Below are 25,239 nucleotides of genomic sequence, written 5' to 3'. Positions count from 1 at the left end.
CTGAAGGCCCTGGGTCATATTCTGAAATGTGTCTGAGCACTTAATTTCTGTCATGCATCCAGGGATGCTTCCTTCAACCCGCTGTGTGCCCTGGGCACAGTGCTGGCTAAAGGGTGCTGAGCTAGACCCCAGCTTCTCTGGATACCACCTGAGACCCAAATCTCAATGTTAAACTATCTAAAAAGAACTGACACCTAAAAAAGACAGTTTAAAATCCAGAAGTAACACCAGGGAGGGCATGTCCATGTGACTGAGTACCAACAGTGAAGGTTTGCTACGGTTTCCTTCACTGCATGGACACTTTTATTCAGGTGGGATCTGCTTCTGGCTTAAATCCCACCAGGAGTGATGCAAGGGACTGTGAGGGGCTGTGAGGGCTGGAGAGGCGGTGGTTTCCCCAAGGGAGTGGTGTCTGGCCCCAGTATGAGCCCACACCATCAGGTCTCTGTCTCGCTTGCATCATACAGAGGGTTGAGGTAGAAGACCTGGAGATCTTTAGGTGTTTCCTCTCCAAGGTCAGCCCCTGGAGGCTCCTGCAACAGCAAAGAGAAAAAACAACTTATGGGGAAGAGAAGCAAAGCCCTTGGCACAACCCACCCAGTGCTGAGTCCCTGCAGCAGTTGAGAGGCTGGTGACTTGAGGGAGAACGGGAATGTCCCACAGACCCCTCCCAGCCTGGGGAAAGCAGGACTCCTGTCAGGGTAACCCCAACAGGCTCTCAAGAATGTCATGGCTGGAGCCCCAGCAGCTCCTGCCCACACCCCTGAGCATCCCGGTGTCCCTGGCAGGGCTGACTCACCACGTTGAACATGGGGTTGTTGAAGCCTTTGTCACTGGCTGGTGCGGGGGACACCGGCTCCTCCATTCTGTCCCAGGACCGGGACAGGCGCAGGGCAGGCAACCTGGGGAAGAGCTGGGCATCACCTTCCACATCCCTCCCATCCCTGCAGCTCCCCCAGCTGAAACCCTGCATCTTTAAGAGGCAGATGGGAAAATACAGGGGCAAAGTGTCAGGCTGTCATTGAAATGGGATGATTGTACCCTTTCCCAGGGAAAAGCTGCTGTATCCAGCAGAAATCATTAAGGCTGGAGATCTGGGACCTGCACTCTGGAGGGAGGAGTTTGCAGAGGCAGACAGCTCAAGCACAGGCTTCACTTTGGAGCAATCACTCCTTCCCTGTGGCCTAAAGTGAATTGCCACAGAGCTGACACCTGTTCCCACTGCAATCCCAACGAGCACTAATTACTTTTATCACGTTACCATTTTTTCACCTTAATCACCATCACTACTTGTACTATTCTCTTCATTACTTTTGTCCTAAGGTTCCCAGTCATGGAGCATCCTCCCCTGCACTGGCCATCTGGTGCAGGTGGGCTCAGCAGCAGGTCCACGCACATCACCTCAGGAGCTCTGAGGGAAGCTCTGCCAGGCCCCTTTCGGAGGAAATTAGGGGACCTGCAGCAGCAGTGGGTTGGCCAGGGACAGACCCTGGGCTCGTGTTCAGCTCTGTCTCCTGTAGCTACACCAAATTCCCTTCTGCTGCTGACAGAGCTGGTTTCAAAGGCCTGTCCAGCATCCAAAGAAGAGTCAGTGAAAGATAAATCATCAAGCAGCAATTATGGGTCTGGGAGTTTTATTTAGAAATTAGATGAAGGCATGGGTTTACTGCTAGGAAATACCATGTCAGCACGTGTCAAGCAGCAGGGCAACTGTCCCTGGCCAGGGCCACTACTGCACAGTGACAAAATCCCAGTGGAAGAAGTGGGAGGGAACAACCAACCTGACTCGTGAGCCTCTGACACGGCAGCCCCAGCACGGGGGAGCTCAGCACCCCCTGGCAGACACAGGCGCACTTTGCACATGCAAATTTAAGCAATTCCTGGCCCCTGATTATAAAATGTGTGAGGTCAACCCCACTTGCCCACAGCTGGGTGAGAAACAACTCGCAGTGCCTCAGCAGGCAGCCAGTAAATACTGCAAAACCCTCCATGTGAAGGTGGGTGCCCCAAGCACCTGCTGTGGGTACTGCTGAGGTGCCCTAGTCACTGCCAGGCCCCATCTCCAAGCTTTCCTTTAAAGAAAAAAGGTGATGGAGAAGGGGTATTTCTGACTAGCTCCCAGCTGTGGTGCAGCCAGGTGTACCCTCCAGCTCTCCCCTGGGACCTGCACTCCATGTTCCATGCTGTGTGAACAACTAATGCACCAGGAGCTGCACTTGCTTTTGGATGCTCTCTCTCCCTTTACTGGTTATAAAGCTGTGGGACAAGTGTTCTGCATTATTTTGATGCATTTCTTTTTAGCAGCTGGCAGTTTCAGCCCTCCACTCCCCAGCAGGGCTGCAAACTAATGGTGCCAAGGAACCCACGCCACCAGGCACCATGACTGGGCTGTGCAGAGCTCCAGCCGAGCTGCAGCAGCTCTGCTCCTACCAGAGCACACTGCACCCTGCCAAGAGGCAACTCCTCCTGGTCACAGAGGAGAATGAACCAGCAGTCCAAGAGTACAGAAGTGCCTTTCAGCCACCTTACCTCCAATAAACCATGAGGAGCAAGGACAAGTTTTAAACTGACAGAGGGCAGTTAGATATTGGGAAGAAATTCTTTACTGTGAGGGTGGTGAGGCACTGGCACAGGTTGCCCAGAGAAGTTGTGGATGCTCCATCCCTGGAAGTGTTCAAGACCAGGCTGGTTGGGGCTTTGAGCAACCTGGTCTAGTGGAAGGTGTTGCTGGCTATGGCAGGGGGTTGGAACTAGATGATCTTTGAGGTCCTTCCAACCCAAACCATGTTGTGGCTCTATGAACAGTAATGCTGGGGGTAGCAGGCTGCCAGGCTCTGTGGGAGCTCTGGGCAGCACGGTGTGCCAGGCTGGAAGGACAGCCTGGGCTGGCAGCTGCTCCCAAGCAGAGACAGCCTGAGTATTTGCTGCTGGCAGAAGCCCCATCCCTACCTCAGATTTCCCCTTCTGTAGAGAAAGAGGATCCCTCCAAGGAACAGGAGACTGAAGAGTAGCCCCATGACTGTCCCCGCTGTGATCCTGCTCACTGGGTGGCTCCCCACCTGCCCGCTGGCAGTGCTGCCAGTGGCCACTTCCATTTTGCCACTTGAAATGCCAAGAGCTTCACCTGGGAAGAAATATGGATGAGGATTGTACAGGGCAACACATCTCCACACCCATGGCAGAGGGAGCCTTCAGCTGGGTCTGGCCCTGCTTGCCTGGGGATCACCTTTCCCTGAGAATGGCGATGGCATACACAGGTGGATGGACTCAATGGGGACAAGCCCGTGTGGGTCTGGTATCCACAATGACCACCAGGTCCCCTGGCTGTGACCTGTGTGCCCATCAGCATCTGTCAGCTTCCACTGTCTGCCTCCACAAGCAGCATTCTGGCTGCAGAGCAGCTCTGCAGAGAGGGACCTGGGGGTCCTGGCAGGCACCAAGCCGGTCATGGTCAGACATGGCATGGGAAGAACACCAGTATCCCAGGCTGCATGAGAACTGCCAGCAGCTCAAGGGAGGTGACCCTTCCACTCTGCTCTGCTCTGCCCTGGTGAGCCACAGCTGGAGCACTGAGCCAGGCTCGTCAGCAGTGCCCAGTGACAGGGCAAGAAGCAACAAGCAGATACTGAATATGCTAAATTCCACTTAAATACCGATATTTATCTAAGTATTTATATTTTAAAAACTGGTTTACTGCAAAGATGATCAGTTGTGGAGACAGGCTGCTGAGAGACATTGTGGAATCTCCATCCTTAGAGACATTCAAACCCCACTGGACATGTGGGCTGGTGGCAGGGAATACGAAGCTCTGGCCAGTGGTGGGTCTGGGTGCACCTGCAGGGGACCTGCTGTGGAGAACAGGGGCGTTACCATGCTGTGCTATGTTCTCCATGATGTCTGCTGCCAGCTGCTCCGCAGCGGTGCCCGCCTGCACTCCTGCTCTGTCATCGATCAGCACGATTTGGATCAGAGGAGTGGAGCTTCGGGACAGGATGCCCAGGAAGGTCTGTGCTTTGTGCACCTTGGATATGGCCATCTGCACACCAGCGTACTTGGGCTTCCCAAAACACAAGGAGACACGTAAAGCCCATGAGAGGGTAGGCACAGATTAGTCACCTCTCCAGACAGCCACGATGGGGCAGCTGCAAGGCCCACCTGAATCTCCATGTGAGCCCCATCGCAGAGCTGCCATCCCTGTCCCTGCAGTGCCACTGCATTTCCCAAAGGAGAGGCTTGTACATCCCCTCTCTCCCTCTCTCCCAAGCTGTGACCAGTACCCAGCACACAGTGAGCCCCCACAGAGGAAAGCATGCTGAGAAAACAATTTCATGTATAACACCCATTAAAAGCTGTATTAAGACGTGTGGCTGTAAGGAGGGCAGGCAGACAGCTTTCAGCTCAGGATCAATAGAGCAATACTCCAGTATCAAACCTCCCAGCACAACACAGAGCACACCTCCTCCCCTGGCAGCCCCTGGCAAGGAGGAGGGATGTCACGTTGTCTCTGACAAGCAGCAGCATGAAGTGATGCTTTGTAGAGCATCTGAGAGCTGACCAGTGCCAGTCACTCACCCAGTCCTTGCCTACTGGGGAACGGCAAAGCAGCTCAGCATTGCCCAGAGGCCAGGGGATGCCCTGCTGCAGGTTTGCATGATCCCAGCTGCGTGCACTGAGCTCCCATGTTACCTAGACCTGACCTCCTGTGTTTTCTGGAGCAGGGTTTGCAGCAAGCCCCCCTGCATCCCTCCCCACTGCATGTCGGCAGCTGTTCCTGCCCTGAGCTGAGCGGGATGGTGGGGCTGTGGTGGGGAGCAAGGGACCCAGCACCCACAGCAAGCTGGCACATCCAAGAGGTCACACGGGGAGGGTGGGCCCTGCAAGGTGGTGGGGAGTGAGCTGCACCCCTGGCATCGCTGGGGCTGCATGCCAACCACAGACACTCCCACACGCATCATGTCACTGGCAGATGTGGCCAGTGGCTTGTGGTTTCATTAGCCCCTTCCGATCTGACAGGCTGATGTACCTGGCTCAGCAACTCTTGTACCAATCTGTCCTGGTACTTCTGCAGGTCAAAATCAGGAGTGAAATCCAGGTTAATGGTGGCCCCTGCAGCCGGAAAACAGACAGACATCAAACTGTCACCAAGTGTGGACAGAGAGCTGTCTCGGCAGCACAGCTCTGACTGCCATGAAAGGCGCTGAGGACTCTCCAGTACCCCTGTGCAACCTCTCCCTCCCTTGTTGGTCTTTTTGTCAGCTGGGTTTGATGAAAGGCATTTGGCTTCCAAGAGAAGCTTTGCCTGGAAAGCTTTCTCCCAGTTATCCCTCTGGGAAGCTCTACATGTTCCTGGTTTTGGGGCCACGAGGTTGTAGTTCAGCAGCGCTACCCTGGCTTTGGGGGGAAGGCTGAGAGGAGGGAACACCTCTGCTCCCCGTGCTGCTGCACTGCAGTCATGGAGACAAATATTTTCCTTGGAAAAAATACAAGTAAGAATTAGCTGAAAATTTAAATTGTCCTAACGACTGTGAGGGACTATGCTTCCAGGAGCATGTTGGAGAAACATGGTGCCATTTTATTGAATTTGGTATGATATACCAAATATCAGATACCAAGTATCCAGGTACAGATGTGCATGAAAAATTGCCCCAACAACCTTTCATGCAGATTAATGGAGCAGCACCCATTGCAGAGGGAACGCTGCCAATCTGCACGTTTTTATTTTAAGTGAAATGAAACAAGCTGGCTGTTGAGAAGCTGACATTACAGTGGAAAAGGCTGCATTTCCTCTGAGTGTTTTCTGTTGCATAAACTCAGCAGAGCCCTATTAGCTTGACGAGCTGTGACATCCTGACAGGATAAACCAGAGGCAGGGACAAAGGGCTGCGACTCAGAACAGGCTCCCAAAAACCAGGATGATGCTTCAGAGGGATGTGCTGGGAAGGTGGCACAATGGGATCTGCACACGGGACCCCTTGGGAGCAGTGATACAGCAAAACTTCAGCTTACAACCAGCAGCAAGCATCCCCTGCACCCAACTTTCCCCCACGGAGCCAGGGGAAGCAGAGTGGGGCAGCTGGCGTGGCAGGCAGGAGGAATAGGGCCATGTCCCCCACTCACCACAGACCCCACAGCAGTGGCCAAGGGGCTGCAAAGGGCTCTGGCACGCTGGCTCTGGGCACTGCCTCCCTGATGCCCTGAGCAGGGCTGCGCAGATGCAGGGGCCATCCTAAAGGAGAGCAGGGCAGCGTCAGTCCCTCACCCCGTAACCTGCACTGGAGCCCCCAAAATGGGAAAGGGAAGACTCACCAGGGTGTTCCCGCAGGCACAGCCGGACTTATCAGGACAGCCAGTGCCTGTCACCTGGAGAGTGCCATTGCCATGAAACTGCAGCGGGGCGGAGGGGCCCCCCAGGTACCCAGCCCAGGATGCTGGGGTGTTCAGCTCCTGTGTAAGGAAGAGCAGCAAAGCGGGTGAGTGTCCCAGGACAGGTCCCAGTGCTGTCCCCAGGCACCCAGCCGTGCTGCTGGGACACCTGATGTCACATCTGATGGACATCACTGAACAGCCTCGCTGCAAGCAGTGATGCAGCAGGAAAACCCTGCCAATACACCCATTCCAGCTTTTCCCCTGGACCAACAGAAAAACTCTCTCTAAAACCAAAAACAATGGCAGTGAGATGGCTGGGCCTTTTCTTCTTTTGCTTTCCATCTTTCTGCTGGCCCAGAGAATTCAAGGTACCAGCTTTTCACTACCGGGAGGAAGGGGGCTGGATCTGAGCTGTTTTCCTCCTATCTGGGAAGCATCTCCATGTGCTTGGCACTAGCAAAGGCTGAGCTGGACTGACCAGCCTCATCCTGCCAAGCCACCAGTGATTCCCTCACCCACTCTCTTCCACAGGAAGCATCTCCATGCTCTGGCACAACGGGCAGATTTCTCAGGCCCTGGGGTGAAAATAGTCATCACACAGCACAGAGTAGGCTGGCCTCAAAGGGATAAAGAAGCTCACGAGGTCAGTTCTTAGGAAACATGCTATGATCCTAAAAAGCACCTTCTTCCTTCCTTCACCTTCTCATCGCTCAGCAGCAGCCTGAGGGACAGCCAGCAGTGGTCCCTGGGGGGGATGACGAGCCGTGGGGTGGTCCCCAAGCATCAGCAGGATCAGCATCACTCTGAGCACCCAACAGCATCCACCTCTGCATCCCTGGGGCTACGTGTGCCTGGAGTGAATTCTGCTGGGGTGCTGCCTTGCTCAGACTCACCAGCACCCGCCTGGACACCGACTGAGTCTATTACTCAAAAAGCAGCTACCTAATGCCTGGCCCTGAAATGGCAGATCCCAGCCAGCACAGCAGTAGAAATAATAAATAACTTATGAAACGCCTGCTGCATCTCCCACTCCTGGAAGGAACCTGTGTTTACTGCTGCAGTGCCTGTGATCTTCTGCTCCCCCGACCAGGAGGGATGGGGCTCGTGGGGAGCCTGATTCCCAGGCTGAGGCACAGCAGGCTGCCAGCGCTTCTATAATTATCCCTCCGATCAATTAAAGAGCAGTGCTGAAGCAAAGCTGGGAGATGATCACTGGGCCACAGGCCATGTTAAGGTCGGGGGCAGGAGGGAGGTGTCCCCAGAGGGTCCCTGAGCAGCACAGCTGCAGACACGTGCCTGGGAAGGGAGAGGCCCCTGGGAGCCAGAGAAGATGCCATTTGCTGGTGGTTTGACCCGTGCACATTGGCCCTTTCTTTAAACATGAATAGCGAGACAGCCTGTGCTCCCACACTGCAGGGAGGGAGGCGATAACAAACTGGTCGATGCAAAAAGGCCATGGAGGCCACCCACAGCAACAGCAACAGCAGCAGCAGCAGCCCATGAAGCTGCAGCCCCACAGGTGTGCCACATCTCCCTGCACAGCGCTGCTCCTCCATCTCCAGCTGGTCCTTCCTCGCCTCACCTACTTTGGGGCTGTGGAGAGAAGGTGCCGAGCCAGTTTCTCATCCTCCCCACGTTACCTGGCCCATGACAGAGATGCTGCGGAGGTGAATCACTGGCTGCGATGAGTCGATGTTTACCCGGAAGGAGGTTTCGGGCTGGAAGACAACATCATCATAGCGGCACGGGACGCGCTCCTCATCCACAGAAAAGATGGGCCCACTTGGCTTGGGCTCCCCATTGGGAAGAACATCCTGCCACAGTGTGGGGTCGAACCACGTGTGGTGCTCGGCATCGGCAAACCTCACTGTTCCACCTGGAAAAGCGATAGGAAAGGCTTAGCATGACCCAAACCCAAACTCAAAGTCCCAGCAGATGCATCTGGGTTGGTAAAACCAGGCACTGTCTGGCCTGAAGTGAAGGATCTCACCCTGTGGTCAGGGAGCCAAGGGCTGGCCCTGGCATCACCCTCATGGGCAGCCACTGCAGGCATTTCCCAGAGCTTGGCAAAGTTTCCCAGCACTCAGAGCTGGGGTCTCAGCCCAAACCCCACATCTGCCTGCTGCTTCCAGGCCCAGATCCCACAGGACAGTTTTTTCCCCCTTTTTTAAAGCTCACCCTTCTTGCTAAGGAGGAAAACATCTGCCCGAATGCTGAGTAACAGCTAAACCTGATAGAAATGGGTATGATAATTCATGTCCCAGTTTCCCAGCAGCCTGGAAGGTCTGCAGAAACGTGACCAGCCCTATTCCCTGCAGCAGGTAACCCCAAAGTCAGTGCTCCATTTAACTATCAATTATTTAGCCATTAACCACTTCCCTGCTGGTTAGTCTCATCATGCAGCGCCCTGATTCCTCCTCCCCCTTCCCAGCAGCTGAACCTTTACCAATTCAGCCAGCGTGAGGGTGCTTAGTGACTGAATTATTCGCATGCATTTTGAAATCGTGCTTTAAAGAAGTCCATTTGTGGAAGTTGTCCCAGAAACGCTGCTGATTTCAGGGGAGCAGGGCGTGGTCAGCAGGAAAAGCCCAGTGCAAAGCACAGATGCCTGAGCTTCCCGGCGGGGGGGGGCTAACAGCCCCAAAGTAAAAAAATGATAGGAATGAAGGATTTCAGAGTGGCTCCAGACAGTCTTAAGCTACAATCCTTCCTCTGGGAAGACTGATTTGGACTTTTCCTCCCTTTTTTTCTCTTTTTCTTTTCCAGTCAGAGTGCAGGCACAGGCACTCTGCTTGGACTCTTCCTTCCCTGCAGAGGAACTAAAAAGTTACGTGCCACTGAAAGCATGGAGTAGCTCTTAAGCACCCAAAATACACCTCCCTAGAAAACAGCTTTCAGATAATAGCAGGCACCAATGACACAAACCTGCTGTCTCAGCCATGGGCTGGAGGCTGGGAGGGGAGGGGAGGATGCATGTGTGAGGAGGGGAGGATGCATGTGTGAGGCCAAAGGCCAGCTTGCTGCGATGGCCATGGCTTGGCTCACCAGTGTGTAACTCCTAACTGGTTTTCTTTAGAAACACCATGGCAGAGACAGTAAGGGCTTTGATGTGGCTAAATGCTTAATAGGCAGGGGAAAATACAAACAATATTTGCCTCTCTGCTACAACTTCAAAGGCTTCCCTACCGTAATTACTTTTTTAGAAGACAGGTGATCTAGCAGGAAAAAAAGATCTGATGTGAGAGAGGCCATCAAAGGAAAGGTAAGTACTGAAGAGGAGTGATTCACTTTGCTCTGAGCTGGGACCTTTGTAGAGGTGTTTGGGCTGAATTTGCATGATTCATCACGGGCTGATGGGGTGCCTGGTTTCGGCACAAAATACCTGAGTCACAGCCTGGATCCCAGCTGCCATCGAAAGCTGTGAATCCTGCACCAGCTGCCAGCACGAGTTCTCCGTTCAGGGGCAGGTACTAGACGAAGGGATGCAGAGTGTTACTGCGCGGTCCTGCTGCCAGCCACCCAGGCTTGTAACCAAGGAACACTGCTAATCATTAGGCTGCCTATTACCCTCACAGTCTCCAAGGCACTTCACAGTTATCAGGAGCTACCCTTGCCATGCCCCATGTAAATGGAAAAGTATCAGCTCCCGGTTTTACGGACGGGGAGGCTGCAAGGGGGAGGGGCAGTTTGATGTTATCTTCCATAACACAGAAGAGCATTCAGAAAAGCAAGAAAAGGAAAAAGCAAAATAAGCTCTTTTGACAGCTCTTCCTCCTCTTGCACACACTCCCAGCAGCTCAGTAATGGATTTATACATTGGAACACCATGAAAAACCCAACCTTACTCTTCAAGTGCCAGAGTGCAACCCCTCACTTAATGGGTTCCCACCTCCAGGGGCTGTGCTTGCCCCATAAAACGTAACTCAGGGACCCAAGCTATGCTTGGTGCAGTGTCAAGTAGGGAATCTGCACTCAGCACAAGCTAAGGGAAACACACAGTGGCATTTGGAGAAGCTTGCTATAGCCACACCCTCTTCTTGTTGGGTAGGACATCACCAGCAGGTAGTCACAGTCATGGTACTGACCTGGCTTCAGCCTGGCCATGGACAAACCTCAGCAGGCACAGCTCTGCCACGGGAACCTTTTCAGCAAGAAACTGTGGCCACCTGGGTCACGAGCCACCACTGCCAGCACTGGGACAGGCCCTGGTGAACGATCAACTCAGGCAAATCATTCACAGCACACAGGCTGTTCAGCCCAGCCCGTTTTATTTTACATTTAGAAATTGCAGAGGGAAAGTCATGGTTTCTCCCAATATTTTCAAGTCAGTGATGCTCAAGGCTCCCTTCTCTAATTCAGTCTATCCAGTGTTTTAGCACCACTCCCCAGACAGCAGCTGGGAGCCCTCCAGGACTGCATTATGCTGACTTACTGGGTCCTGTGCTCAGGCAGAAAACGTTAAATAGGATTTTACGGTTTCATCTACTTAATTGGTCTTTAAATATGTATGTAGGTTAGAGAAAGCAAGACTTATAACTGACTGCTGCAGGTGGCTGTGATAGCTCTCTGTCCTTGGCCAGTCTTGCCTGAGGATGCTCAGTCCCACTTGGGCCACCATGGGGTAGGCAGACCAGGCAAAAAGCTCATCACCCCTGAACTGTAGGCACCTGTTAAGAAGTTTAGTATCTTGGTGGTGCAGTGCTTTGAAGGCCATAGCCCAGGTGCTCCTCTTGGTTCAGGAACCATGAGAAGCCAGGATAGAGAGCAGAGGGTGGTTGCCACCAAGAAGAGTCCCACAGTGCTCCTCTGCACCATCTGCTTTGGACCCAGCAACGCCATACATTGGGCTGGACAAGAGGGGATGACACTAGGAATAGCTGAGGTTGGGGCAACATGTGCCCCAGGGGTGTGGTGTCTCCCCCCAGCCAGCAAGGAGCCTTTGCCTATGGACACTGCTCCATCAGACCATAGCCTGTGTCCTGCTGTCAGGTTCTCTGCATTTCTATTACTTTTGAGTAAAGGAAATTTGTTCAATACTGAAGCACTGAAAAAAGCTGAAAGGTCTGCCAGGATACAAATGGCATCATGTCCTTTAGCTGCAGATGTAAAAGCCATGTCTGTTTTGGCCTGCATTCAGCTGGGTGAGGGCAATGCTACCAGCTTCAGCCACAGAATGCTGTACTTCACTTCAAGTGGCCTGGCTTGTTTTCCTGTGAGCTCATGCGGGAGCAGGCAATGGGACATTCTGGAGCAGTCAGCTGTCACCCATACTCAGGCCAGTGCCAGAAGCACTGCCAGCCAAGTCTCTTCTCCCAGACTGCCTGGGCCATGGCAGTCTGAAGTCCCTGGGCACTGCCTCTTGCCCAGTTTTCAGGCTGGCCCCCTGCACCACGGCGGGGCCAGGCAGGAAGGGTGGCCAGCCGGCTGCTGGGCCCCATCTGAGCTGCCCAGCGTGGGGCTTTGGATGGGACGCAGCAGATCCTTCCACCAGCACAGGGTACCAGCTCTGGGCACTCAGACCCAAAGCTACAGGGATCTTTGGGTGGAAGAAAGAAAATCAGCCAGCAGCTGCTGCTGAGGGGGATGGTTACACAGCAGGATCATGACTGGTCTCCACTTGCTTTCCCAGGCTGCTGAAGTTGACGTTTGTGAGTGTTGTGGCTGGATCAAGACCACTGGGTTGGGAAGTCCCTGCTCTCATCCCTGCCTGCCTGCCAGCTCCCTCTCCTGTTGTTACCACTTTGACTACAGCCGTGGGTCAGAGCTTCCCAAACACCCTGTGGTAACCATGCAGGACACAAGAAGATTTTGTGTCCAAGGGGATTGTTCATTCAGATCTTCACAAACTAAGTAGGAGGGAAGGAAAACACACTGAGGATTCCCATGACAGGGCTGAGTTCAGTGTGGTAAGAGAGGAGATGAGGTATAACAGGATAGCTCGTTCAGTTAGGGATGCACATATGGATGCATGACTCTGATTCCAGGACGAGGTGGTGCATCGTGCATGTGCTTGGGAGGGCAAGCACGTCTGGATGGGCCAGCAGCACCAGTTCTGCTCAAGGGGAGAGCTGGGGGAAATGCCTCATGCCAAATCTGCCTCATGCCAAATCTGCCCCATGCCTGCAGTGCCTGTGCTCTGGAGACACTGGCCTCTGAGCTCTCTGGACAAGATGGAGCTTCTCCAGCCGCCGCAGGAGATCCCCTTCCACTCTTGAGGCCAAAACCCCAGGCTGGCTGGACTTCCCAAGCCCAGAGGAAGCTGCTCATGTGAGTGTCAGAGTGGCAGGGAAATGAGAGTGAGCACACACAGTGTCCCTTCACACCCTGGGACTGCCCAGACACTGCAAGCACTTGCCCTGGAATTAAGATGGCAACACAACACGATGGAAGACAGGGGATAGAGTCACCCCATCTTCACAAACATGAAGCTCAGGAAGAGCTCTGTACTTCTGCTTCATCACAGGAATTTCTGGGGCTGGCCCCTGCAGCTATGGCTCCTTGCCCACTGAGGCAACTGTGCTGCACATCCACCACCAGCCCTGCCTGAGCTTCTCACCACTGGGCAGCATTCCAGGAGTGTCTCCATTGTCCAGTGGATCTTTGTAAATAATTTGCCCTTTCTTTTTTCCTAACATAAGTTAGGCATCTCAGCTCACTGCAGAGGACAAATGGAGACTCTGGCTGGGCAGTGGTTTTCTACCTTTGGGAGTTTAGTGTAGAAATTGCATACAGGTTGGGCCACTTTCCAAGTACATTTTGAACTGAGCAATGACAGGTACCAATGGACCAGAGCCAAAAAGCTGGCAGTTTCATCTGCTTTCCCTTCCTCCTGCCAACCTGTACTCCAGGGCCATTAATACAGCAAGTGCTTAGAGTCCCATTAGTCATTTCCCATCCCTGATACTAGTAAATCACTTATCTCCTCTGTTATCATTATCAAGTGTAATGACAACTGAAACACAGTCATCATTCTTCTTATCAAAGTCAAAAAAAAAAGGATGAAAGACCCCATGTAGCCCTTGGCCCAGCCCCAGCACTGCACCACTGAGAAGGAATCCACTGCCCCAACAAATAAGTGGAAACAAAGCTAACCTCCAAAATGTAAAAGAAAGAAATAGCAAAGTCCTGAGAGATGGTTTTTCAATCAGATGGCCTTAATCACCCTCTGGCACATCCTGGCTCTGCTTGAGTCACAAGCATTGGGCTGAGATGACTGACAGGAGCACTGTGACTGGCATGTCACCATCATCAGCACAGGAAAAATGCAGCACTTGTGCTTTGAACCTCAGTGAACAACACTTGTGACTGCAGCCGGGTCTTTCCCCAGCCTTGCTTTTATTTGCAGCATCTATGCATTTAAATTCCTTGCCTGGATGAGATGGTGCCACCATCCCCCATCATTCAACACTAACACTGCCTGGGCACACTGGGCTCCACAGTGCTGCATCCACAGCTGCACCAGCAGGCAGGTCAGCAGCCATCGGCCCCCAGGTACATCCCCTTGCCCAGCACCCAGCCCAGGAGCAGCTCCGGGGCTGGTGCTGCTGGCCCTCCATTGAAAAAAACTGTGATAGGATGCGAGTGGGCTATTGCTCCAACACAGATTGCTGTAACCCACCACAGGCAATAATGCTCAAGGGAAATGATCTCCATATCACCTTTCTCAGTCCTGCTTTGTTGGGTCAGTGGCAGCCCATGGGCAGCAGCAGGCAGCCACGGCAGCAGGCGGGCGACCCCAGCCCATGCTGCCCACAGGTGCGAACAGCAGAGATTTCCCCAGTGCCTGCTGAGGCTGGGGGTCTCAGCGCAGCTGGTGGTGGAGCCTGGGTGGTATCCAGCTGTTGGGTGACACCCCAGAAAGGCACAGGGCCAGGTTCACCCACAGGTGAATCCCTCTGACAACTCCAGAGCATTGCCAGGGGCTTGCTTGCAGCAGCACTTCTTGGGTTCATTACTGGGGGTTCATTTATTCACTTTCTGGCCCAGATGAAGCTTCCACCTGCACCCTCAGGACAGTGTCCTTTGCCCTAGCCACACATGCCACCTCATACCCCCAGTTTGCTGCCAAAGCCAGCCTGCCCCCACCACAGCTCTCGATCTCACAGCAGCTGGTCCAGGTTCCCAGGAAGGCAGGAGGACCTCCTGCCACCCCAAGACCTCCGTGTGAGCCGAGGAGGGCCACCTGCTGCTGGAGCAGCACCTTGCTGCCGGAGCAGCACCTTGCTGCCCAAACATCTCCCTCCAGGCACGTGGTCCTATGAGGAATGGGGCTTTAGCTTCCCAAGGAAGGCAGGCAAGAAATGCAGCCTGTATCCCCATGAAGCCTATGCTCACGAAGGCTGGTGCAGCACACCCGGGGCACAGAAGCTGGGGCTGCTCTGCATGGGACCCACCAGCGACAGCGGGGGATGCCCACAGCCCTGATCTGATCCCAGCAATAGCTCGCCCCTCTGCTTCTGACCCACAGAAGGCAGGAGCACAGGCACAGGAGTGGTGTGCCAGGGGATATCATCATTTCAGTGTCATCTCCTGCAAGCTAACAAGGTGCTTGGCTGCTCCCCCTGCCCGCATCCCTGCCTCCCCTCCTGCCCAGAAGCAGCAGCCCAGCCGCGCGTTCATTAATGCCAGAGCCAGCTCCCCTGCTGTGTCTGCTTACCACATTTTAAGCTGTTTCAGTGTACGGGCTCCCCACAGCACCTGCCCAACCTGGTCTTGCCCCCACATCCCCTGGCATAGGAGTGACCTGACACATCAGGTTCCCAACACATCACAGTCCTGCCCATCCCTACAGAGAAGCCACAGCTCCTGGCCATCTCACACAGCCCCTGCCAAACCACGCCACAGGGTCCAGAGAAAGCCATGGGAGGATAAAAACAAACAACAGACACAAAAAGCCCATTAACTGGATTGCAGATCCCCAGCATACACTTCTAGTTGCAGTGCCAAACAGGTCCCAGTGTACAGAAATCAGGTGTCACAGGGACATGGGAAGCCCTTTGGGTAGCTGAAGACATTGAGCTATGGCTGCAGAAGACACAGAGAGGATTAAAGCCATTTGCCAAATCTATTTCAGATTAGCTAAGATCCTTTTCCTGAACTTTCCTCTACAGACAAGATCAGAGAAAGCTAGGAAGAGGCTCGAGGTGCAGGCAGGGGGGCCATGCCCGGCAGCGAAGGGATGGCAGACGATCCATGGAGCAGCTTCCCAACCAGACGGGCTCCAGCATCCGCTACAGCCCAGGATGCTGGCAAGCTGCTCTGCTCATTGCAGACTTTAGTAACTCCTCCTGCTGGAAACCAGCCTGAAATGAGGAAATAGACTCGGCGAGATGAGTGTAAATGGCTGTTTTACCACACTCCTTTCCTAGCACACACCTTCAGTGTGAATACTGACACAGAAAAGACTGCAGGATTCCGGATTGGAATTATGTGCTGGCACACACTCCCCTCAAATTTTTTACCTTCATCTCAGGTGAAGGAAAAATAATCCCTTTTCTGGTTGTCTCATTATCCCGCTGTCTGGGAAGCAGTGGGGGAGGGAGCACCGGTGCCTGGGACTAGCGCGAACTGTGGCAATTCATTAGAGCCGGTGCCCCTGGAGAGCAATTGGCATTTCAAGATCAATCTCTGCCAGGAACCGAGCGGGAGCATCCTGCAGCAAAGCCGAGTACATTCTGCTCTCGCAATTAGGCAGCTAAAAATATAAGGCTGGGGGAGGTGTCCCTGGTCAGACCCCAGTGCCCTGCACACTCCGAACCCTTGCCCAGCCTTGCAGCCCCTCATGGGGCAGGCAGAGAAGGGGTACGAACAGCTGCCACCCCACAGCAGAGCTCAGGGATGGGGCACAGCTGGAAAAGAGATGTCAGGGCTGCTGAGCAACCCCAGCCAGTGTCCTGACCCTGGGGTGGAGCAAGGCTGCTCTGCCCATGTGAATAAAACCCACTCCCGCCACCCCAAAAATAGAAGCAGCAGCATCCATCCCTGGCCTGCACGTCAGTGCTGGCCAGCTCAGGCACAAACTGCACAAGGGCTGGTGTTACTGGGGCAAACACCAGGCTCACTGCTGCAGCCATGCCCTGGCCTGGCTCCCTTTGGAAGCACAGCCATAGCCAGAGGGTCCAATCCCTCATAGGAATCTTTCTCCCCCACCAGGAGACAAGCAAAGCCAAAGTCTGCCTTACCCTGGAGCACCCATGCCAGGCATCATCACCTCCATTTCCATCCTTTCTGCACATTTAGTCTCAGGCACCTCCAAAAGCTGGCTAAATACTGATCTGCATCTTTAGGCAGCTAAATACCATAGAAAATCCAGCCTAATCACAACGGTTGTGCATCAAAGCCATTTATGCTTAAGCTGGATTTGGATTTAGTGTGTGACTGAATTAGGGATCCATTTGAAATTTCAAATAACTGCTGAGCTGGGCACTCAGTGGGTGAGCTCTGAGCAGGGAGGCAGGTTCTGTGCCCCAACAGCCTCCTCCCAAGAAGGCATTTCCCAGCACTTGGCTGGTGCCAGCGTAGTATTGATGGGAAGGGGAGCTGGAGAGCTGACCACACAGAAGTGAGCTTTCAGAAAAATGTCTAGGAGAGGAGCGATAGTGACACATGAGGACCACCCAACGCTCCACTCAGCTGGGGAGTTGGGATGGGAGATCTCATGCTGTCCCTCCACCACCAGCACCAAGCATCCTCCCCTACACTTGCCACAGCAGGCACTGTTCTCATGAAAGTCAATGAGAGCCCAATCCCTCCTCAGCTGTGAATTTCCTTCTAGGCTACTATAGCAAACAACATCTCCTTTTTTTTTTTTTTTGGCCAAAGGCTGTATAGCATCTCCATGGTGACTCTAAAGCTTAATGTATTCTTGCTGATTTAAGTGATTAATGCTCCAGTGCGCGTGGCTGGCAGCCGAACAGGTGCAGCCCAGCCTCTCTGCAAAATGCCTCATGACCAATTCATTTTCTAACCAGCTGGTTGCCAAATTTCATGCCATTTGCATGAGTGGCAGCCCAGCTCAGGTGGTGGGTTTCATTTCTTTTTCATCCTTAACCTTGGCAGTCCCTGTATCACCTGGTGACAGCAGAGCAAGGCAGTGAACAGGAGGGAAGTGCCTGAGCTGAAATTAAAAAGAAATATTAACCACCTCACTAAGAGACATGCTGGGACAGTTCACAGGGAATTGCCGGGGCAGCGATGCTCAGAAGGAAGGTGTGAGCTGCAGTGCAGGTTACAGGCAGGGGTGGCTGCTCACCTGCAGTGCAATTCAGTGCAAGAGCAGAATGGTGCCCTCAGCCCATGCCATGCTTCCTCCCCTCATGGATCCCCCCAGCAGTCCTCCCCACCTGCACAGCAGCGGGACTATAAAATTCACTGTAACCCTGAAGCCTGTGCAGCTGCCTGCCATCAGTGGGGGCCCAGAGAAACCCCAGGACAGCACAGGGGCCCCAGGGGCTCCTGCCAGCGCTCTGGACCCGTCGACTGGGACAAGCCATGGGTCACTCGGGCACCCTGACCCATCCCTGAGTCACGATGAGAGCCATCAACCCCAGCAGTGGGCAGGGCCGTGGATGCTGTTTTGTGTTGTGCAAAGGTTGTGTTGATCTCCCTCTCCTCAGGCTGCTCAGCTCTGCTCTCCAGCTTGGCTGCGGGAGGCTCAGCCGTAATGACTGACGCTGCTCTGCAATTATGCACTTTGCAGGCCTCTAATGAAAGTACTTTAGAAATATTATACATTCATCTGTAAGTAAAATAAAATCTGCTGGAGTGGTATTTTGCTCTTTTCTTCTCTGGGTAAATTCCACATCATTTATTACATTATATTTGTACATATTTCCCCAGTACATTCTTTCCTTCAAAAATTCATATTTAAAATGCCATATAAATAAAGTATCTTCTCCAAATATTTGTAGAGGGATTAAATGTGGCACATGGCGTTATTAAAGCATCAAAACTATTAGTGGCATAGACAGCCTGAACAAATTACACCACATAAATTTCAAGGGCTTCTTCAAATTTAGTGGCCAATAAAAGAGCAAAGCTGCCCTAAAACCGAGAGAGGAAACTTGTATGCAAGCTCATCAGGTCTAGAAGAGGAGGGTTTCCAAACAGGATCCAGCCCCTCTCTTCTTGTCCCAGCACTAGGAGAGGGCTCACTGGTGACCCATCCTCCACTGGCATGTTGGGGCATGCTTTTCCATTTAATTCCTCCCTGTTAAATTTTACCCTCCAAGCCATGGAGATTGAGATGCCATGTTTTCATGGCTGCCTGTCAGCCTGCTCTGGGGCAGAGTTCCTCATGTGGGGCAAAATCAGGTTGCTCAGAAACCCCTCTGAGTTGAGACCCCCCCAGTCTTATATCACTCAACACACACACTTCAGCAGGGTGTCATGCCCATCTTGCCACAGCCAGGCTGATAATGCCACAGAAAAATATAAAACCCAATGGCACTTGAAAGAAAATTTCTTAAGCAACATTTTGGGATTTGCCAGAACAGTTTGTTTTCATTTCAAGATATTTTGATGTCAGCTTCACTTAGCCTCTGCCCAGGGCTAGTGCCTGCTCTGTGTCAGCAATGCTGTGGGTTGGTGCTCCTCAGCCAACTACTGCCCAGTTTTCCATCACATGGAGGGAGTTTTATCCCTCCCTTGAGGAGGAAAAATCAATTTATTTCAAATGAAATTGGGTTTTGTTGTACTCTCTCTCATCTCCCCTAATTAAGAAAAGAAAAGAAAAAAAAAAAGCCCAGAGATGGCCTTTTTGGTTCCATGGTACAGAGAAACCCAGACTGCCATAGGACTCCCATCCCCTGCCCCAGATGAGGCATCCTTGGTCTGGCTGGACCATGGAAAAAAGTGTCGAAGTCCATGGAATGACTTTAAACTGACAGAGGACAGGTTTAGACTAGATATTAGCAAGAAATTCTTTACTGTGAGGGTGGTGAGGCACTGGCACAGGTTGCCCAGAGAAGCAGTGAATGCCCCATCCCTGGAAGTGTTCAGGGCCAGGCTGGATGGGACTTTGAGCAACCTGGTCTAGTGGAAGGTGCCTCCGTCCATGGCAGGGGGTTGGGACTGATGACCTTTAAGGTCCTTTCCAAGCCAAACCATGTTATGATTCTGTGGAGATGGGGACAGGGAAATGTGCCACCAGGCAGAGCCGCAGGGCTGGCCCTGCCCTCACCCACCCTCTGACAGCCCTGCACACCATGCACACCACGCCTTACCATGTCCGTCAGCGCGTGGGGAGACCTGACGAAGACTGAGACAACCTGTAAGAAAAGCAAGAATAGAGTGTGCTCTGCACTGTCAGGTAAAGGGGCTTTTCCAATGCCTGACAGCATTTTGCAAAAACAAAAATAAAAATAAATCAGAAGTGTCTATACCTTGTCCTTCTCAAAGTGAACCACGTCGCTGGCACAGGGGACTCTGTCTTTATCCCAGTTGGAGGCGGTTTCGAAATTGGTGTTGGGAATCCACTGCTTGTACACAGCAGCAGTGGCAGCTGGGAGGGAACAGAAGAACCAGTTTAACCCAGTCCATGGGAGGCACCAGGAGCCTGCTCTGGGATGTGCTTCAGGATGGCTTGGCCTTTTTATGCCAGATTTTTCACCCAAGAGCAGCTCCTGAGTTTTCCCAGCTGAGCAGTCACAGCCCTTCTCTACACAGGGGATTTTTTTTGGCTGGGTGATGGTTTTTACCCACCAAGACAGGAAGAGAAGCAAGGGACAAACACCTGGCAGGCAGAGAGAAGGCAGGAAAGTGTCCTGCAGGCAAAGGGCGAGAACAACATACACCTGGTAGTTAAGCAATCCTTGCAAGGGGTTTTGTTGTCACTCACTAATTCAACAAATAGAGATTCCTCAGCCTTTGGTTTCCAGAAGGTACAGAGTGGGCATGCAGAGCTGGGATACCACAAAGACAGGGCAAGAGAAGAAAAGGCATTTGCTATGGGACATGTAGCACAAAATACAGGCTAGTTTCATGTGTTTGGAGCTGGAGGGGGGGATTCAACGGTGTATTTCAGCCTGAGGCATAAACAGGTTGGGTTGGAGGGTTCTTCCCCTTGGGGTTTGCTGGGACAGTGGCAGTCCTGTCCTTGGGGCCCCACAGGGATGAACCTGATGGCCAGGGACAGGACAAGGGAGAGGGGGTTTTCACTCTGACCTCCGTGATTGCACAAGCACAGCAGAGCAGCCTCCCGACCTGTCATTGCCCAGGCTTGGCTGGGGGATGCACATTCAGCTGAAGATGAATGACTTTCCAGCAGCCTGAATTAAATGGCTTCAGGCAAGTAAGTATGAGACAGAGAAGAGAAAATGACCAAAAAACCCCCCGACTTTCGCCGTTATTATGGATCATCTCTTCTGTAAGAGAAAGACCCACAAAATTACAAAATATGTAGAAAATCCATGGTGGAAGGGACTGGGGCACTGGAGGGGGCGTGGAGAGGGAACGCCGGCCCAGCCTGGGGCAGGAGGGGGGTTCTGAATGACTCCAGCTGACAGAGGAAGGTGCACTACAGAATGCCTTGGCCCGGCTACTCCAGGTGATGGGGAGGGATGTAGCTGCAGAGGCTCTATCAGTACACAAGGATCGCCTTGGGGTGTAATTGGCGCTGTCTTACTCTGCCAGGGGCTCTGCTCAGACCACGGGCTGTAGTAGCCATCTCCACATGAACAGGAAACGATGTATTTTTAACCGGAATAAAAGTCCTGGAGCCCAGCTACAGAGCGCAGAGGGGCTCCCCTACCTCATGCCGGGCTGCGGGTGCCTGACTGAAGGAGTCCTCAGGCAGAACAAACACACCCGTGCCGTGTCCTCTTTAAAACCCTCCGAGAGGGAGAAAGACGCTGCCAGTGGTGAGAACGGGAGCCAGGTAGGTGCTCGCAGTGTTTTGGGCACAAACACCTTGCTAGCTCAGAGCAGAGAAGAGCTTAGGAAGGGAAAAAGCCCCCAGATAGTAATGGCAAGTTGTTCTGTCCTTGCTGCGGTTCCCTCGCGTCCCTCCCACCTCGGGCAGCTGGGGAATGGAGAGGTCAGAGCTCCAGCCAAAAGGCTCGGACAGCCCCATCACACAAAGCCTCACGTCCCGCAGGTCAAGCGAGCTCGCACCCGGGCACACCCTGGAGACGGCTCCGCATCCCACCCGGCCGGAGGTTACTCCTTTTGCCCCGTGCAGCAGCGCCGTGCATTCCTGCACCCTCCCCAGCCCTGGAAATACCAGTGTGCTATTTAATCGGCCCTGTCTCCCGGGAAGCGCAGTCCTTGAACATCAAAGCTACATGCATATTCAACAGGGAGCGTGTCCTGCAGCGCAGCGCTGCTGACTTCAAATGAGAGGCACAGCAGGCTCCGCACGGCTGTCCCAGCCTCAGCCCCCTGCTCCCCTGCTGCCTTCCCTCGTTTGCCTTACAGGTACGCTGTGAGTGACAGAGCCTGCAGTTCTGCTCCGAACCAGGGCTGCCAGGAGCATATCCGAAATGCGGAGGTCGCCCAGCGGTCACCCGTGCTCGCCACAGCGGCCGGGCCCTGGCGTACTCACCAAGGAGCTGCAAGATTCCCAGGAGGAAGAGCAGGCGCTTCATTTCGCAGCCGGCTGCCATCCCTCGGCTCCGCGCTCCCTGCCCAGCTGGACCTTGCACCTTCCCGGGGCACGTGATGGGCTCAGCCCGGAGGAGGCTGGGGGGAGCAGGGAGATAACCAGTGTGGGAGGCAGGTTTCCCCAGCACGAACCTCAGCCTTGGTCTGTTCCAGAAGCTGGTTCGCGCTCAGCCCCTTTCCCAATCTCCCTGTTTCCTTGACATCCATGGGGAGCCTGAGAGCCACTGAGGATGTAGTTGGGGAGGCAGGAGTGAGGGTCCCCCCAGCTTCGCTCACCAAACCTCGCCACCCCCACTCCCCCCACCCATCCAGGTCCAGCTGAAGGGTGTCAGGGTGAACACGCTGTGTGCACACCCCACGCCGCTCTCCCCTGCTGAACAGCGGCTACCTCATAATTACTAATGATGGCCTCCATGTATTTTCAATTAGCTCGCTTGGAAGGGAGCAGCTCCCAGCCACGACTCATAATTGTACTTTGGCCACCAGCTGATTTGATCATTACCCGGCAGTGCCAGCACAGCCCCACGCTGCTCCTGTGGAGGCTGCACGGGGCTGCTGGCAGCGGCACCAGTGCATGGGGATGCAGCAGGAGGGGGGACTGCACCATCCCCGTCGCCTGTCACAGCATGGAGCAGTGCTGCGTGCCGGTCCAGGCCCATGTCTTTACCAGAGGTGTGTTAGGAGGAGAAAAGGATGTGGGAGAGCAATGACATCCTGGCAAGGGGACAGCAGAAGGATTATGGCAGAGGCTCGTGCCATGGAGAGAGCTGTGGGGCTCAGTTGCCCTTCAGCTGACACTGATAGCAGCAGGGCAAGGGTAGAAGATTGGTGAATGCAGGGGTTTACTAGAGGCCAGGAAGAGACTGGAGAAGTTCTTGGAAGGGTCATCCAATGGGAGGGTCACAGATCACAAGAAGCTCTAACCTGACACCAGCAAGGATTTAGGAGTGCAGGAGTGGGAAGCAAACTATCCCTGTCCCACCATTTGTGCTTTCCCTGCTTCCTAGCTTCCAAGTTGGCAGACAGACTGGGGTGCCGGGAGAGAAAGCTCCTGAGCTGCAGCTCTAAGCCTGGGCATCAGCCAAAACACAGTCAGCACTTTCTGCCCAGGGAGCTCGATGCTGAGAGATGTCCTCGAGGTGAAAGGCTCCTGCACTCTAATTACCACTCACAAATCTCTCCCAGGGGACTCAGGGTGAATGCTGGCTGCAGTGAGATGTCCTGTCATTATTAGAGGGGGGAAAAATTATAAATCATGGATACTCAGCAGTCAGAGCTTGGAGAAAGGACTGCAGTGTGCAGAGGGCACACTTTCTTGTCTGTAGCCTCAGCATCCTGCAGCACAGCCAGAACGGGAGAAACCACTCACAGGACCTTGTGCAGAGAGCAGTGCCACAGCTCCTGAAACCCAGTGTGCCGGGATGTGCTCCACACCCTTAGTTTTACTTTTTGTACCCTGCAGCTGCTGCTTCTCAGCGCTGCTTGTCCCACCAAAGCTGATACTTGATTTTTAAATGAGCTGGGATTCATCTGGCAAGTAGGCAGAGGTCAAAAATCCCCTGTGAAACCCTGCTCAAGGATGGACAGTCCCTGCTCCAGCATTAGGGTGGGGCAGCATAGGATAGGGCAATGACAGAAGTTCTAGCAAAACTTATTACTGGGGCCAGGTGCTCACTGTGGCACTGCTGAATAACCTGGCCCTTGCTGCGGGTCTCTCCCCATGGCTGGAGCACACTCCTCTCCATCCCAGATTTTGTTGTTGCTACTGTCCCAAGATGCTGCTGTGCCTCAGGACCAGACAGGCACAACAGAAAGCTGCATAGGAGCAAGGTTTGAATCATGTGGTCACAGGGAGAGTGAAGCAAAGTGGAAAGGAAGGAGAAATCAGTCCCCAGAAATTAAAGCAGCAGCCCTAATGCACAGACAGCACATTTTACTCCTTGCTGCCCATCCGTCCTTCTGCTCCCCCATGCTGGCTGCCCACAATGCCCCTGAGGTGGGGTGAGCACATCACCGCCACAGAGGGGAAACAGCACTCAGTGGATGCTTGACCTTCCCAGCATTGAGTTATAAATGGGCATCAAAGCCAAAATCACTGTTCACCTTAGCCAGCCAGCAGAGCCACCTCCTAAAGCCCTTCAGGGATATCCAGCACCTCTCTGTTGTGCAACTGCATCTCTCCTCACCACTTAAAAGTTGTATCCTGCAACACAAGGGACTTCCCAGTATGAGTACTCAGCCCCAGCACTTTGGGAAAGGGAGCCCACGGCTGAGCACAAAGCAGTGATGGTGTGGGCACCAGGCCCCAAGGTGGATGACTGCCCCCCACATGCACACACTTCCTGCAGCCCTCCAAACAGCCAAGCAGCAATGGCACCATCTCTAGAAAGTCATTAAGGGCATGGAAGAATTATTCGGTGGTAACTGTGTTACACGCCATGGCCTCAAACAGAGAGAGGGGAGAAGGCAGAGATGTGCCAAAAACTGGCTGCAAACCCCCAGCGCTGAAATACCCCCTGTGGGGGCTGGGCTGTACCCAGGCAGACAATGTTTGCCAGTCTCCGTGGCACAGTGCAGCATTGCCGAAGGTTTGAACCTAAAGCTAAGCTTAAATAAATGAGGAGAAATGTCCTGGCAGGCGACAGCCCCTCTAGCTGTTACATCTCATGGCTGCCCTTAAAGCAAGCAGCCCCTGGCATCAACTAGAGAAAATCCGCACATGGGATTTCCTTTAATATAAAAGAAATACAGTCTTGGGTGCAACAACCCCATCTATACTGCCAGAACCAATCTCTGGTGGCAGAGGAGCTGTGTGTGCCACCAGGAGAGGCACAGTCTCATTTCAGGGCTGGTCAGGAGCTGAAGCTGAATATCCAGTCAATCTGTGGAGTTAAACCCTCTTTGGAGCTCCATGCCAATTCAGCAAGAGGAACTCACCCAGTGCTTACAGGCCTCCAGCAGCCACACAGTCACCTTACCCTCAGGGCAGCAAGGCAGGAGAAGTCACCAGAGGGGATCCCTTTTGATCTCAGAGCTACCTGGAAGCCACACTCCAACTCACTTCTAATCTTGTAGTGTGAAGCAGGGGAACAAAAGCTTCTTGTTAGGGGTGGCTGCAAGGAGCAGCTACGGAGTGAGATCTGTGCGGATGCAGGGATGTGAGCAACCAGGTTTGCTTCTCAGCTCCGAGCCCATGCCAAGCTGCACAATGGAATCAGCCCACTCCATCCAGCCCTGTGCATGGCTGGGATTTCTTTTTATCCTTGGAAAACG

At 53.4% G+C, this 25,239-nt stretch overlaps 1 protein-coding gene across 1 annotated transcript; it reads right to left on the bottom strand.

Annotated features, from left to right (window-relative positions):
- Positions 1-241: 241 nt before the first annotated feature.
- AMN (amnion associated transmembrane protein) lies at positions 242-22,086 on the bottom strand. Its single transcript, XM_042048181.1, has 12 exons — positions 21,908-22,086; positions 19,749-19,867; positions 19,590-19,634; positions 9,749-9,836; positions 8,007-8,242; positions 6,307-6,444; positions 6,118-6,226; positions 5,024-5,106; positions 3,871-4,057; positions 2,950-3,124; positions 800-902; positions 242-533 (listed from the first exon to the last, which is right to left on the bottom strand). Exons 1-12 carry the CDS (start codon positions 21,966-21,968, stop codon positions 438-440), a joined length of 1,440 nt encoding a protein of 479 aa, XP_041904115.1. The 5' UTR covers positions 21,969-22,086; the 3' UTR covers positions 242-437.
- Positions 22,087-25,239: the final 3,153 nt, after the last annotated feature.

This window comes from Corvus kubaryi, unplaced genomic scaffold (assembly GCF_017639235.1).
Source record: "Corvus kubaryi isolate FWS band 111438036 unplaced genomic scaffold, C.kubaryi_AGA036_p1.0 66, whole genome shotgun sequence".
Classification (NCBI taxonomy): Eukaryota; Metazoa; Chordata; class Aves; order Passeriformes; family Corvidae; genus Corvus; species Corvus kubaryi.
The sequence above is the reverse complement of the archived record's forward strand: the minus strand, read 5'-3'. Positions and strand labels throughout refer to the sequence as shown.